This window comes from Rattus rattus, chromosome 1 (assembly GCF_011064425.1).
Source record: "Rattus rattus isolate New Zealand chromosome 1, Rrattus_CSIRO_v1, whole genome shotgun sequence".
NCBI lineage: Eukaryota > Metazoa > Chordata > Mammalia > Rodentia > Muridae > Rattus > Rattus rattus.
The window spans coordinates 163,774,335-163,790,673 of NC_046154.1; the positions used below are offsets into that span (position 1 = coordinate 163,774,335).

A 16,339-nucleotide genomic window follows, 5' to 3' on the forward strand; every position below is an offset into this window, starting at 1 on the left:
ACACACCTGCACAAGCGCCCGCCATCAGAGGAAATGTAAACACATCGGTCCGTAAGGTTTGTGGAGATGGAGACAAATTCATTGATGTAGCCTGCTCTTCGCATCAGTCGGAATGTGCTCACAAGCTTTTTATGGTCTCGAATGACACCCAGGATGTTACCTAACAGGAGAAGAGACAGGTGAGTCAGACACAAAAAATAATCTGCCTTAAACTACACATCCAATGACAACACTGAGAAGCACCGAGCAGTCATTTAAAAAGTTATTAACATCAGAGCTCATCCAAGGGCTCTAGGAAGCAGCACAAGAGTATGATCAAAGACAGTCTAAGGGCCTTAAAGACTGTGGCCATCACACTAGACACGGACTGAGCAATTCCCCAAGTGTTCCCCTGACTGCCCTCAGCTGTCAGCACGGTGATGGGGCCTTGAGCTTCACTCCAGAACAGGCATGAAGCCTGGCCTATTAATTCCACAGGTGTCTTGTAGAGGGAAAGTGCTGAGAGCTCTGTCTTGGACCTGCCGGAAACCAAGATGCCAGGTTTTACCTCCCAGGACCCAGGGAGGCATAGGATGACATGCAGACTAAGAGCTGGCCCCCCATGAACCCCTAGGGGAACACTGATGAGGCAGGCAGACATGCTGAGGTCCTGACCCTTCTCCAGAGCTTGTATTACCAAGGGATAGTACTCTCTGGATCGGGGGAAAGGGATGGCCAGAGGTGAGCACATCAGACAGGATACAGCTACCAAGTTAAAGGGAGAAGGGTGGGCATACAGCTGCCAGCCTCTGGGAGCTTGGAAGAGAGCAGAGTATACATGAAGGAAGAAACAGACATGGACCAAAGGAGCAGAGCATCTCCTTTGTCATGGGTGCTGAGCTGTACGTGACTGAAAGGCTAAATAGTGTGGAGTGAGTTGATCTGATCATTTCTGCAGAACTGTGTACGTATTTAACTAGCAACCAAGACACTACACAGAGCTACCTTATCTGACTATGGATATTTTAGCAGCTGCGAATGGAGGGAAAGCAGCAAACGGACCTCAGCAGTGCTCTTCTGTGCTCTCAGGGTGTGGAGTGTGGTTTGAATACGCTCGGGCTGTGGGAAGTGGCACTATTAGGAGGAAGTGTGTCACTATGAAGTGGAGCTCTGAGATCTCATATGTATGCTCAGGTCTGGTCAGTGTGACAGAGTGAGCTAATGTTGGCTGCCTGCAGAAAACAGTGTCCTCCTGGCTGCCTTTGGATCGAGATGTAGAACCCTCGGCTCCTCCGGCACCATGCCTGCTTGCACACTGCCAAGCTTCCTGCCTTGATAATGGACTGGACCTCTGAAACTGTAAGCCAGCCCCAATTCAAAGTTTCCTTTATAAGGGTTGTCCTGCTCGCACTGTCCCTTCATAGCAATGAAATACACCGAAACCAATAAAACTAAAGACACTTGGGCACCAGAGGCAAAGGATCGACTGTTTGTGTACTCACGTTTCCTCCTTTTTTTTTTTTTTTTTTTTTTTTTGGTTCTTTTTTCGGACCAACCCAGGGCCTTGCGCTTCCTAAGCAAGCGCTCTACCACTGAGCTAAATCCCCAACCCCACGTTTCCTCCTTTAAATTGAGGTCTGCTGGGAAGAGCTTCCTGCTCAGGGATGGCACCTGTGTCCACCACTCTCCCTCTCAGCCCTGGAGCCCCATCTGGCTTGGAACTGTGGAAGCTATCTGCAACTGACAGCCACTCCTAAAGAAAAGTTACTTGCCCCAGAGGCGTCTCACTGGGTATACTAAACAGTTTAAGGGCGGGCCCGTGCTCAGCAGCGGTGACCAAGATAAAAATAACTCAGTGGTGTTTTTGGAGATTTTTTTTGTCTCATGGCTCTTTGTTTAGGCTTTTTTTTTTTCTTACCATACTAGTGTTTCGCTTTTAATGGGTTTTGATGGTGTGTGTGTGTTTCTGCTCTTTCTTTTGTTTTTGTTTTATTCTAGTTTGGGTTTTTGCTTTGTTTTGTTTTGCCTATTTGTTTTCTAAAGAGACAGAAAAAGAAATCAGAGTTGGAAGGGCAAGGAGATGGGAGGACCTGGGAGGAAACAAGGGAGGGAAACTGTAACTAAAATATATTGCATGACAAACATTTATTTTTTAACAAAAACAAATAAAAAATAAATTAAGATCTGCCTAGTGTCAGAATTAAAGTATGTTTATGCTCTAAATACAAACATAGTATATCGCCTCTCTCCTTCCAAAAGTTAGCTTTGGACTGCGGTTCTCAGCCTTCCTGATGCTGCAACCCTTGAATTTAGTTCCTCACATTACAGTGACCCCCAACTGTAAAACTATTTTCACTGCTACTTCATAGCTGTAATTTTGCAACTGTTATACATTGTAATGTAAACACCTGATATGCAGGATGTCTGATATGCGATCCTCGTGAGAGTGTCATTCAACACCCCCCACCCCCACCAAGGGGTTGTGGCCCACAGGTTGAGAGACATAGGCTTAGGATGACCTAGTCTCTGAAGCATACCTACCATTCAGGAAGACAAGGAACACATTTGGATAAGAGAGCTCTTCTCCACATAATAAATTCACATCTTCTACTCCCAAGTTCCCAGCTAACTTAATAATGGGTCCATCTTCCATGTCGGTTGTTATATGTGTCATGAGGGCCAAGTTCTTAACCAAACCGCAGGCCTAACAAAAAACACAGTCACGTCTAAGAATAAACGGTAGCATGTGAAGTACAGCTCGCATCTGAAAAATGCTCACCACTTTGTTGTTGGCAACATAAAAGAGTACAGTCTTGAAAGGGACACATGAAATTCAAAAACACACACACACACACACACACACACACACACACACACACACACACCCTGCCTCAAACAAATTACCTCACCTTTAAAATGTGAATACTCCTTAACCTGAGGAATTTATCCTCAAAAAACAAGAGAGGACACTGTCCTGGCTAGTATTGTCAACCTGGCACAGCTACGGTCATCTGAGAACCACAACTGAAGAGAAAAAGAAAGCCTCCATAACACCAGCCTGTGGGCAGGTCTGCAGTACATGTATTAGTTAGGAATGGATGTGGGAGGACCCAGTCCATCATGGGTGGTGCCACCCCTGGGCTGCTGAGCCTGGGACATATAAGAAAGCAGGCTGAGCAAGCCAGGAGGAGCAAGGCAGTAAGCAGCAGTCCCCCAGGGCTTCTGTTTCAATTCCTACTTTCAGGTTCCTACCTGACTTCCCTAAGTGATGGAGTATGACCATAAGTGTAAGCTAAATAAACCCTTTCCTCCCCAAGCTGCTTATAGTCATGGCATTAACCCAGCAACGGAACCCTATGGAAGACAGAAATTGGTACGAGGTCAACAGGCTCTGCCATCACAGACCCGACTGTGTGCTTTGTGGACATTGTGGTAGCATTTGAACTTTGAGGTGGAAAAACTATTGAGTGCTTAGTGGGTTGCTCTGTGGACACGTGGAAGATAAGAATGCTGAGATCAGTGGAGACAACGGAGGCCTGGCTTATGAGGATTCAGAGGGAAGTTTGAGAGCCCCTTAAAGACTCTATCACGGGGGTTTACTATTTTGAATTAAAAACCAATGAAGTGAAACCTTTGCTTTGCTGAGAGCATCGATACTGGAGAGCTGGGACTGAAGCAGTAACAGTGACTAAGGAGAGCCCAGCCTCAGCACTGAGGATGGTAAGTCTGGGAGGTCAGCATGCAAAAGCTGTGGTCGAGAGAGAGCCAAGGCCGCCCAACTTAGTAACATGTAAGAATGTTGAGGTGGTACTGGCTTTGAAGGCACGAAGGCATCATGGAGAGCAGCTGAGAGGCCACTGGGTGGATGTGCAGCCTCAGTTGAAGTAGAAACCCCAGGAATGCAGGGGTCATGGAGAGCATTAGGACCTAAGTGGCAGGGTTAGAGCGCCTGAAAAGAGCCCAGGAGAAGCTGCTGATGAGGGCTCAGCCCCCTCAGAGTGATAGAAACCCTAATGAGGAAAGACAGAAAGTAAACTTAGCTATGAGTGTTGGCTGAGGGACTACTTGGTTAATTTTAGCACTTTTTTTTTTTTTTTTTTTTTTTTTTGGAGCTGGGGACCGAACCCAGGGCCTTGCACTTCCCTAGGCAAGCGCTCTACCACTGAGCTAAATCCCCAACCCCTAATTTTAGCACTTTAAAGTTCACAATGTATACATTGAAAACTATATAAAATTAGTATGAATTTCCTTACAGTTTAAGATAAACCAGTCTGCCTAGACTTCTAATTTTCCCCTCTTTTGAGTCTTAGCAAATTCCTACACTTTGAAGCCGACACCTTTCACTTGTTACTAACTTATTTTTTTTCAGTCCTCATATACTTATGGGGCCTGTAGTGTAGAAGCCTGAAGACTCAGTGTGGCCCACCTCCCTCCGTTAGTCTAGGACTCAAAAGAAACAGAGTCAGGTGACACTAAGAACAATATCATGAGAAAGAAAAGGCGGGGACTGCAGTGATGCCAAGGACCTGGGTTTGGTTCCCAGCACTCACGCTGGGCAGCTTACAATCTCCTGCAACTCCAGTCCCCGAGACTATCACGTGCCCTCTTCTGGTCTCTGCGCTACCAGCATGTAAGTGGTGCACACACATGCACTCAGACACAGACACACAGACACACAGACCCACAGACACACACACACACACACACACACACACACACACACACACAGTTTAAAAATCTTTAAAGGGGCTAGAGAGATGGCTCAGCCATTAAGAGCACTGACTGCTCTTCCAGAGGTCCTGAGTTCAATTCCCAGCAACCACGTGGTGGCTCACAACCATCTGTAAAGAGACCCGATGCCCCCTTCTGGTGTGTCTGCAGACAGCTATGGTGAACTTATATACAATAAATGAATAAATCTTTAAAAAAAAAAACAAAAAAAATCTATAAAGAAGAAAGGGCCATGGAACAAGACAGAGGAGAAAGTGAGGCTAAGTAATTAAATCTTGGCAAAATCCTTTGATTCTGGGTTTAGGTTAGCTTATGCTTCCTGTGTAAGTCCGAGTTACTTTAGGTCTTGGATTATATGCTCCAATGTGTCCGTGGGTTCGCCCAGGCAAACCTGAAGAAAACAAGAAGCTCCTCAGAGCTCCTGCACATCACAGGCAATGGCTCTCTCCGTGCTCCACATCCTAATCACCTCTTCGCTGCATGGTTCGATTCTCACAGTAAAATGAGAAAGAGAAATGTTGTGTATGGACCTCTAATAAGATACGGAATCAGAGCCTGCTGCCTTCCCAACGCTGTAGCCTTGACAAGCTGCAGCAGTGTTTTCTGACAAATAAGTAGTTAATAACAACGGAAGAAATGACCTCGTGCATGGGTCCAAAAGCAGAACCCCAGATGCACCCAACAGGTATGACCCCTGACCCCGAGGGATGCTCATGGTACCTTACCTCTCCTTCAGGTGTGTCGGAGGGACAGAGCATTCCCCACTGAGACGGCTGCAGAGAACGAGGGCCACTCACTTTTCTTGTTTTTTCGAACTGGGAAGAGATTCTTGTCATCATGCCAAGTGCAGATATATAGGACAAGCGAGACAGCACTTGGGTCACACCCTGCCGGTCCATCTTAAATCTCTTCAGAGACCAATTTCCCTGTAGAGAGACGGAACACATGAGGCTACTCACCTTTCTGTAAACTGGAAGGTTGTCTCAGCAAATGCCTGCTAATGCACACACAGCCATGATCTAACGATAGAAACCAACATGACACAACTAAAGTTAAAACTCTGCCAGATGATTTGCTGGGGTTTTCCAGGCACAGAACGAAGCCACACTGTGGCTAGCAACAAGCTCCAAACGCTCATCCCAGAAGAGTCCCCAATGCTAATGTGAAGTATTAATAAAATAAAATGGACTTCGTGAGTAAACCTTGAGTGTTAATTTTATCTCATGTATACTGAACATGTCAGAACAAATTAATTATAATTTTTTGGTTATATTCGTTGAACACAGTAATGTGATATCCCCCAAAATATGAACATACAGCAGTGTGAAGTAACTACAGAAAATATTATGTTTTGAAAGAGCAGAGTAAAAAAACCTTGACCCAATTGTCTTCATGACTTCATAGAGGAAATCTGTGTATACTGGGGTGCTTCCTCTTTTAGAACTAGGTGAAAGTTGTGAATTTCTAGGAAAAACAGAGGGCAAATACATGAACTTTTCTATTCAATTTCAGGAGATGCACTTACAGTCAGGAAAACTGGTGTGGTTCTGTGAAATCCAGTAATGGTTTATACTACACTATGACGTCAGGGCATGTCCCTCAGGAGGCAATGTTTTACTTTGTTAAACCCAGAATCTATTTATTTGAAACCTTTAGCTTTTTGACAGTGTGGCAAAGTGGTAAATTTTAGGTATGAAGCTCTACACCTTAAAAGCCAAGAGCAGACAGACAGGCATCTCAGGGATGGGTGTCTGGTTACTGCATGCTCAGCTGACTACCTGTATCCTTGGGATGAGAGCTATGCCCAGAGGGTAAGGAAACCAGGCAAACATTCTGCACAGAGCTAACACAAGGCAGCCTGCTGGCAAACAGGAAGCAGGTGGGGAATGAAGCTGAGAGAATTTATTCTCCTGTTCTGCAGGACAAAACCTAAGGCAGCAGAGGACGAGAGCCTGAAACTGCTCCACAGTGAGGCTAACTTAGTGACGGTGTTTTCTTGGGGTTTCACTCCTGGGTCCCCTCAGATCTGGACACACCTGCACAGGCCTAATGCCTTCAAATACAGAGGTGGTCAAGAAGACAAAACAGTGTCACGCTGAGAGGACAGAGCCATGTTCCTGAGGCCTAGAGAACATGGTCAGGAAGAACCCAGAGCAGCCTGGGCAGGAGGCTGCTTAACACTGCAGGCTCTTCTACCCTGAGAACCTGGCCCGCGGGAGGCTAATCTGTCAAAGGCCCCTCTACGGTAGCTGCCTACACAGATGCACTAAATCTCCTAGGCTGAGCACTGAGGCACGTCCACACTACTGTTTCATGGTTATGGGCGTCAATGTGCGGGGACACAATGTTCTTTGTTGGGGCAGACAAGATCCCATCCATAAACTAACTGTGTGTCTGGTACATCAGAGGGGAGGCAGACTTGATCAGATAGGACTACAGTTGCTATGAGTTTTAAAACGAACAGATACCTATCTGATAACCTTTGTCAACAGCCGGACAGACCCTAAATGACACGGCAGCTGCAGGGACCAGGCTCAGTGCCCAGATGGAGCTCTGAGGAATATGAATCCTATTCTGAGATAAAGAGGCCAACTAAGAAAGCTGCCTGAAATTCGTCAATTTTATTACAGGAGAAAAATGGAGGAGAGTACCCATGAGCGGAGTGACTTCAACCAAGAGACTTCCCCTGTCCCAGGAAGCAAACGTTTCATCTTGCCACACAGGGAGAACCATCATTTAGCAGCCAAGTTGTAGAGTGGACCTTCCCAATCCATGGGGAGCTGTTCCAAGGCCCCGGGGGATGGATGCCTGCGATGAGGGTCCCACGGAACCCTGTGACCCCACGCTGTTCTTTCTCCACACCCAAGACAGTTCAATCGTGAATTAAGCACAGTCGGAACTCAACAGTTAATAAAAATAGGAAAAAATAGAAGTTATTTAAATGTATGAATTACTTTTGAAAATGTCTCATTTAGTGTTTTCAGAGAGTAGCAGTCTTGAGACTTCTGGCCTAGGGGTTCCTACTGAGAACCTTAAACCTCACACTGACTTCAGAGCATATGTGACTTTCTCATTGCCTCTGGTGGAAATATGTCATTTATGATCTCCACCTCTGTCACAGGGGTTCCCAGAGTCTTTCCCATTTCTGGTCCACTTGATGAAGTCACAAACTGCAAAACAGGCTGCAGACTCACCGTGGAGATGGCATTGACCATGCCATTGGTAATCTGGTCTTGGCGCATGTGTTTCACGACGTCAAACTGGGCTGCTCTTTGTTTAGGAATCACTTGGTCTGCAATCTTCTTCATTTCTGAATTAAACTTTTTAAACAAATCTTCAAAAAGAAGAGACAAGAGCTAGAAGAAAAGCACACAATGGTTAAGCTGAGGTCTTAATCAAGGACCTGCTTTTTAAAAATAGACAAAGTTTAAAACGGAAAACGATATATGTTTTTTTTTTAAAATTCGACGTAATGCACATGTACAGAGTTTTGATGAACGTATGTCAACGCTGCAGGAGTGCTGAATGAGAGCGGTGATGCGCTCACCAATGGCTGACTTTTAATTCACGAAGAACGGCGCTGAGAAGGCAAATCTGGGAACACTGAACACAGGATGCTAGTTGAGCCTCTCTGCACTACTGGTATGAAGTAAATTACCAGAGCTACTTAGAAAACGGCCCACACTGTCCTCTAGCCCTGTCCTCCAGAGCAGCCGCAGTTTCAACACTGGCCGGTGCAGGCGTCTGACAAGGTGAGGTCTCTGGTTCAGCAGGTCACAGGAAAGCACAGTAATCTGTGCTTCTAACAAGTCACAGATACAGTTCCAGAACAGAGAGAAAACAGGGAAACCCTGCCTGAAAAAACAAGACGAGGTGTGTGGGGTGATGAGTTTCCTACTGAAAGCTACATTTAGCCGTATGCAGGCAGCACCACTGCTATTAGCTTTAAATTCCAACCTATTCAAGTCATATTTACATAAGCTGAGATATCTTTAGTACATTAGCAACCAATGAAAATGAACAGCAACTAACACTCGAGGAAAGAAATCATATACAAATCATGTCTGTTTCCGCTTAACCTTACAGACGACTTTAAGGCCAACTGAGGATTACCATGAGAGTTTACAATTCTTCTGTCTTTAATACCACAAGTTTTATTTTCTTCCCCCCATGGACTGCTCATAAAATAGTAAGAGAAACCATGAGAAAGACATCTTTGTTGGAAAAAGGCTATCTGAACTCTATCTGCTTCCCTGTATTTTCCTGCATATGGCGTAAATGTGGCAGCAGCTGGGGAAGGGTGAGGAAAGCTCCTGTCTAGCAGGTCCAGGAGGCAAGAGTGACCTGCAGACAGAAAAGGGCAGAGGTATACAAGGCCCCTCCCTTGCCATCCACAGGCTGCCCCTGGAAGAAGACCATTAATGATCTGGTCACTAATGTCAAGGAAAAGGTTTGATGTCAGAGGGATGAGGTGGACCCCACACCCAGCTTCCTTGGGGGAGAGGCAGGAAACCTGCTCAAGCGAGGATCACTGCACACTGCACTGCAGGGCCCAGACAGGGGGAAGGGTCAGGAAACAGGAAGCGCTCCTTTACAAGACTGGGAACAGGACTAAGGGCAACCTTCACATTCCTATTCGGCCCAGCAGTGGAGAAGGCAGGCAGCTCCATGGGGTACAGGGGGGGTGGGGGGGAAGATATCAATACTGGTAAGGAAGCCACAAAGCTGTCCTTACTTGAGGATTACAGATCAGGGACAGGGAAGATCACAGGGACTCGAAAAGAAACTGCATTATAAAAGCAGGTCCAATAAACAGAAAGCAAGCATATTTAAAATATTACCAAATGATTGGAACTCTCAATAGGAGAGATGACCAAGTAGATGACTGATAAAAAGTCAGTTCTCTACATTGCCTTACACATTCAAATGCAGTCTTGATAAAAGCGGTCAAAAACCACACATTCCACTGTCTTTGCAACAAAGTGGAGAACTAAATTTTTCTTCTGCAAACTCTTTTAAAAAGCATTTTAGAGCCATCGTCACCTGGAACTGACCCTGTGCCAGAGCAATCTGTACCCAGATCCTGCCAGGACAGAGCTGGTCTCCCAGGAGTGCTGACTCACAGGCTTACAGGAGGGTCAAGCCACTGTCACAGACAGCAAGACCAGCTAACACAAGAGATAACCAGATGGAGTGAGGCAAGTGCACAATCTGAGCAACAGAAACCAAGACTACTCGGCATCATCAGAACATAGTTCTCCCACCACAGCAAGTACTAGATACCCCAACGCATGGTAAAGGAAGGATTCTGTCTAAAATCACATCTCATGATAACATTAGAGGACTTTAAGGAGGACATAAATAATTCCCTTACGGAAATATAGGACAACACAGATAAACAGGTAGAAGCCCTTAAAAAGGAAACACAAAAATCCCTTAAAGAATTATAGAAAAACACAACCAAACAGGTGAAGGAATTGAACAAAACCATCCAGGATCTAAAAATGGAAATAGAAACAATAAAGAAATCACAAAGGGAGACAACCCTGGAGATAGAAAACCTAGGAAAGAGATCAGGAGTCAAAGACACAAGCATCATAACAGAATACAAGAGATAGAAGAGAGAATCCCAGGGGCAGAAGATACCATAGAAAACACTGACACAACAGTCATAGAAAATGCAAAACACAAAAAGCTCCTAACCCAAAACATCCAGGAAATGCAGGACACAATGAAAAGGTCAAACCTAAGGATAATAGGTATAGATGAGAGTGAAGATTCCCAACTTGAAAAGGCCAGTAAGTATCAACAGAATTATAGAAGAAAACTTCCCTAACCTAAAGAAGGAGATGCCCATAAACATACAAGAAGCCCACAGAACTCCAAATAGATTGGACCAGAAAAGAAACTCCTCCTGTCACATAATGGTCAAAAGAACAAATGCACAAAACAAAGAAAGAATATTAAAAGCAGTAAGGGGAAAAGGTCAAATAATATATAAAGGCAGACCTATCAGAATTACATCAGACTTCTCAACAGAGACTATGAAAGCCAAAAAGAAGATCCTGGGCAGATGCCATACAGTCCCTAAGAGAACATCAATGCCATTCCAGGCTACTATATCCAGCAAAACTCTCAATTAACAAAGATAGACAAAACAAGATATTTCGTGACAAAATCAAATTTATACAATATCTTTCCACAAATCCAGCCCTATGAAGGATAATAGATGGAAAACTCCAATTCAAGGAGGGAAACTATACCCTAGAAAAAGTAAGAAAGTTATCTTCTTGCAACTAACCCAAAATAAGATTGCCACACAAACATAATTCCACCTCTAACACCAAAAATAATAGGAAACAACAATCACTGATCCCTAATATCTCACAATATCAATGGACTCAATTCCCCAGTAAAAAGACATAGACTAACAGACTGGATACATAAACAGGACCCAGCATTTTGCTGCATGCAGGAAACACACCTCAATAACAAAGACAGATACTACCTCAGGGTAAAAGGCTGGGAAAATTTTTTTCCAAGCAAATGGTCCCAAGAAACAAGCTAGAGTAGCCATTCTTATATCGAATAAAATAGACTTTCAACTAAAAGTTATCAAAAATGATAAGGAAGGACACTTCATACTCATCAAAGGAAACGTACCAAGATGAACTCTCAATTCTGAACATCTATGCTCCAAATGTAAGGGCACCCATATTCATAAAAGAAACTTTACTAAAGCTCCAAGCATACATTGCACCACACACAATAATAGTGGGAGACTTCAACACCCCACTCTCATCAATGGACAGATCATGGAAACAGAGATTCAATAAAACTAACAGAAGTTACGAACCAAATGGATTTAACAGATAGCTATAGAACATTTCATCCTAAATCAAAAGAATATACCTTCTTTTCAGCATGCTACCTTCTCCAAAATTGACCATATAATCAATCAGCCACAAAACAGGCCTCAACAGATACAAGATGACAGAAATAATCCCATCGTCCTATCAGATCATCATGGACTAAGGCTAGTCTTCAATAACAACAAAAACGACAGAAAGCCCACATATACATGGAAGCTGAACAATGCTCTACTCAATGATAACTTGGCCAAGGAAGAAATGACGAAAGAAATTACAAACTTTTTAGAATTTAATGAAAGTGAAGATACAACATACCCAAACTTATGGGACACAATGAAAGCAGTGCTAAGAGGAAAAGTCATAGCTCTGAGTGCCTCCAAAAAGAAACTGGAAAGAGCATACGCTAACAGCTTGGCAGCACTCTTGAAAGCTCCAGAACAAAAAGAAAAAGATACATGCAAGAGGAGTAGACAGACAGCAGGAAATAATCAAACTCAGGGCTGAAATCAACCAAGTAAAAACAAAAAGAACTATACAAAGAAGCAACAAAACCAGGAGTTGGTTCTTTAAGAAAATCAACAAGGCAGATAAACTCTTAGCCAGACTAACCAGCGGGCACAAAATGTATATCCAAATTCACAAAACCAGAAATGAAAAGGGAGACAAAACAACAGAAACTGAGGAAATCAAAAAAAAAAAAAAATCATCAGATCCTACTACAAAAGCCTATACTCAACAAAACTGGAAAATTTGGTTGAAACAGACAATTTTCTAGACAGATACCAGGTACCAAAGTTAAATCAGAATCAGATAAACCATCTAAACAGTCCCATAACTCCTAAAGAAATAGAAGCAGTTATTAAAAGTCTCTCAACCAAAAAAGCCCAGGACCAGATGGGGTTAGTGTAGAATTCTATCAGACCTTCATAGAAGACCTCATACCAATATTATCCAAACTATTCCACAAAATAGAAACAGAAGGATCACTACACAATTCCTTCTATGAAACCACAATTACTCTTATACCTAAACCACACAAAGACCCAACAGAGAAAGAGAACTTTCAGACCAATTTCCCTTATGAATATAGATGCCAAAATACTCAATAAAATTCTTGCAAACCGAATCCAAGAGCACATCAAAACAATCATCCACCATGATCAAGTAGGTTTCATCCCAGGCATGCAGGGATGGTTTAATATATGGAAAACCATCAACGTAATCCATTACATAAACAAACTGAAAGATAAAAACCACATGATCATTTCATTAGATGCTGAGAAAGCATTTGACAAAATTCAACACCCCTTCATGATAAAAGTCCTGGAAAGAATAGGAATTCAAGGCCCATACCTAAACATAGTAAAAATCATATACAGCAAACCAGTAGCTAACATCAAACTAAATGGAGAGAAACTTGAAGCAACCCCACTAAAATCAGGGGCTGGACAAGGCTGCCCACTCTCTCCCTACTTATTCAATATAGTACTCAAAGTCCTAGCCAGAGCAATCAGACAACAAAAGAAGGTCAAAGGGCTACAAATTGGAAAGGAAGAAGTCAAAATATCACTATTTGCAGATGATATGATAGTATACTTAAGTGACCCCAAAAGTTCCACCAGAGAACTCCTAAGTCTGATAAACAACTGCAGCAAATGCCCTTAGTTGCTGAGCCATCTGCCTACCTTCACAAATAAAAGGGTTTTTACTAAAGGGGACATAAGACTTTCACTGGAGACATCTTTAATGAAAGAGAAAAAATACCTAAATAAGATTTGTGAACAAAGAGACTAGTATTTTAAGTTTACTAGTTTTCTTTAAATGTTATCTAATTAAAAAATCCTGAGAAGAATTTGTATGAAAATTAGCAGAGTAATTCTAAGATTTGTAAGAAAAATCCAAGAGCATAAAATAGTCCGGGCTTTGTAGAAGGGTGACAGATACACAGGCAATCAGACTAAAGGCCTAGAGCACAGCCTTGAGACAGCCTCCGCACACATTACTCATGGCTTTGGGACAACAGGCTACCCATCTGAAAAAAATGAAACTGGATTCTTCTCCTCTTCCCCTTCTTCCTCCTCTTCCTCATCCTCTTCCACCTCCTCCTCCTCCTCCTCTCTCCCTCCTCCCCCTCCCCCCTCTTCTTTCCTTTTTGAAGCAGGGTGTCACACCTGGCTGGCTTCAAATCTTGCTATAGAGTATATATGAGCTTGAACTCTAAGAATGTTTACTTTGTTTACTTTATGTTTGTTTTGTCTGCATATTTTGTCTAGGTACTACCTGAGTGTCTGGTGCCCATCGAAGCCGCAAGAGAGTGTTGGAAACCCCAGGACTGGAGTTATAGACAGTTATAAGACACACCATAGGATCTGGGGATCAAATCTCGGTTCTCTGGAGGAGCAGCTAATGCTCTTAACCCCTGTACCACCTCTCCGGCCCCTGACCTTCAACTTCTGACCCTCTTGCCTCCACCTCCTAAGATTATAGGCAATGCACCACCACACAGTGTTTGCGTGGTTCTGGGGACTGAACGCAGGACTATGGGTATGTTAGGCAGATACTCTACCAACTAAAATCAATTCCCAGCCCTGATATGGGGGGAGGCAGGCAGATCTCTGAGTTCTGAGTTTGAGTCCCGCCTGCTCTACAGAGTGAGTTCTAGGACAACTAAGGCTACACAGAGAAACCTTGTCTCAAAAAACAAATAAGGAGGGGGAAGAGGAGGAAGAGGAGGAAGAGCAGGAGGAAGGGGAAGGAGGAGGAGCAGAAGGAGGAGGAGGAGGAGGACCACAACAATGAAGATTTGGCAAACATGAAATAAAGACATCCAGGATGTTGCTGTGAAACCACCAGAGAGATAAATACATAAAAGCCAGGCAGAAGCCATGGTATAGAGCACCAGGAGTGACACAAAGTTCTTGACTGGCAGATAGGGCAGAACAGTAGCTATATTTCATGGGACGTAATACAGAAACAAAACTGTACTATGCTGATACACAGTGCTGCCGAATCTTAAAAATACCAATAGAAAGAAGTTACAGATGAATCACATGATATAAATTCATTTTATAAAGAAAAAATAAACAAAACCTATATTGCAATAAAAGGTTTTAAGCTTTGCAATCAGGGCTAGAGGCACAGACTACCAGTAAAGAGCAGCGTGCTACCCTTCCAGGGGACTCGAGTCCCAGCACCCAGGGCTAGCAGCTCACACTGCCCTGGAACTCCCGCTTCAGGGGATCTAAGGTTTCTAGCCTCCATGTGCATCTAAGCTTACATGTACACGCTACATACATATGCATACTTAGAGATAAGGACACAAACCTTTAAAACAAAAAAACCCACTATACTAAATCCAGTTAATAATAAATGGAAATATCTCTAACAGCGGAGAAAGGAGAGATGGACACTAGACAAACGGAATGGTATTGGCGACAGGCTAAGCCGAGAAGCAGCTTTCAGAGTTCATTTTATCTCTACCCTTCATAACATATCTCTGTGATATGGCTTTAACTTTTGCTAAGAAAAGCATTAAAATAGGTGTTATTAAAATTAATAATGCACATTTCACACGCTTTGATCCTGAAAACCAAGAAAATGGCTAGAACAGGAGGTGTTGAAACCATGTAAGATGGTTGTTTCAGAACTAGAGGTAAGGAACACCTAACAGAAGGACTTGCCTGCAGACAGAGATCGTGTCTGAACAAGGCATCGTCATCTTTGAAGGCACGGGCAGGCGAAACTGGCTACACTTCTTGTTTAAGACTTTTCACCTAGGAGTAGGCCACACTGTGATGAATGTAGATGGTGCGCTAAACCAGAGACCCCACTCCTGGATGAAGAAGCCAGAGAAAAGGCAATCCCAGTTAATAAACATCAACAGCTGAGGAGTGAGAGGAATTCCTGGACAGGAGAGCCACAAGGAGCAACTCTGAAGTACACAAATAAACACTGCCCCAACCTCTGGGCAGCCCTGAACTACAAAAACTCTACGTCGTACAGGGCATGCACCCCTAGCACCTGAAGACGGACAGGGCTTGCGACCATTTTGATATGGTGTGCCTCGTGCCTCTAGGCCTTAAGTCACAGAGTTTCGGTCTTGCCCATGAGAACACGGACTCTGAGAGTGTGGAGCCACCAGAAAGTCACAGCCCTGAGAGGTCACATCCCCACTGGGCCTTGCCCTTCAGCCTATCCTCTGGTCGTCTAGTAGATGACCAATGGCTGTCCTCCACCAGCACCACATGAGACGGGGTAAAGCCCCGTTCCACCTGAACACCCGATGCACAAAACTGTCAGGTCTAAGAAAACGAAGCCGCCGCTTAGGGCAAGCAACAGAGAACCAAAATATCTGAACGGGAAGTTCACAGAGAAAAGACTAAGCAGCTATTACACTAGGGAAGGGAGCTGGCATACTCCTTCAGTAATAAATACGGTAGCTATTACAAACACCAACCTCCATTCACGATCATAGTTGCATTTCCCACCTAAGCTTTCCTTTCATTAACAGAATAAGAAAAGTTCAACACAGATATTTGTGACTTAAGTAAATTAGCAAAACATTTAAATGGTTCACTTAAAGAGGAGTTCTGAGACTCACTGAAAACACTGGAGCTGAAGTGTCCCTGAATCCCACCCTGACTATACTCCTGCGTGTTTATAAAGGGCAAGGACAATGTGGCTCGTAATGAAGAATTATTCAAAACAACCAAGTCTTCCTTAACTTTAAGGCAACTTTTCTAAGTTGGACCATTGTT

The 16,339-nt window shown here is 43.7% G+C and overlaps 1 protein-coding gene across 1 annotated transcript in view; it reads right to left on the reverse strand.

Annotated features, from left to right (window-relative positions):
* The window catches only part of Polr3b (RNA polymerase III subunit B), a 108,189-nt gene that overhangs the window by 56,901 nt on the left and 34,949 nt on the right, over positions 1–16,339 (reverse strand). Inside the window, exons 13-16 of the mRNA XM_032910451.1 lie at positions 7,905–8,066; positions 5,436–5,636; positions 2,521–2,683; positions 7–160 (exon numbers count right to left, since the gene is read on the reverse strand). Coding sequence (XP_032766342.1) covers positions 7–160; positions 2,521–2,683; positions 5,436–5,636; positions 7,905–8,066 — 680 coding nt within the window. The remainder of the gene's footprint in view (positions 1–6; positions 161–2,520; positions 2,684–5,435; positions 5,637–7,904; positions 8,067–16,339) is intronic.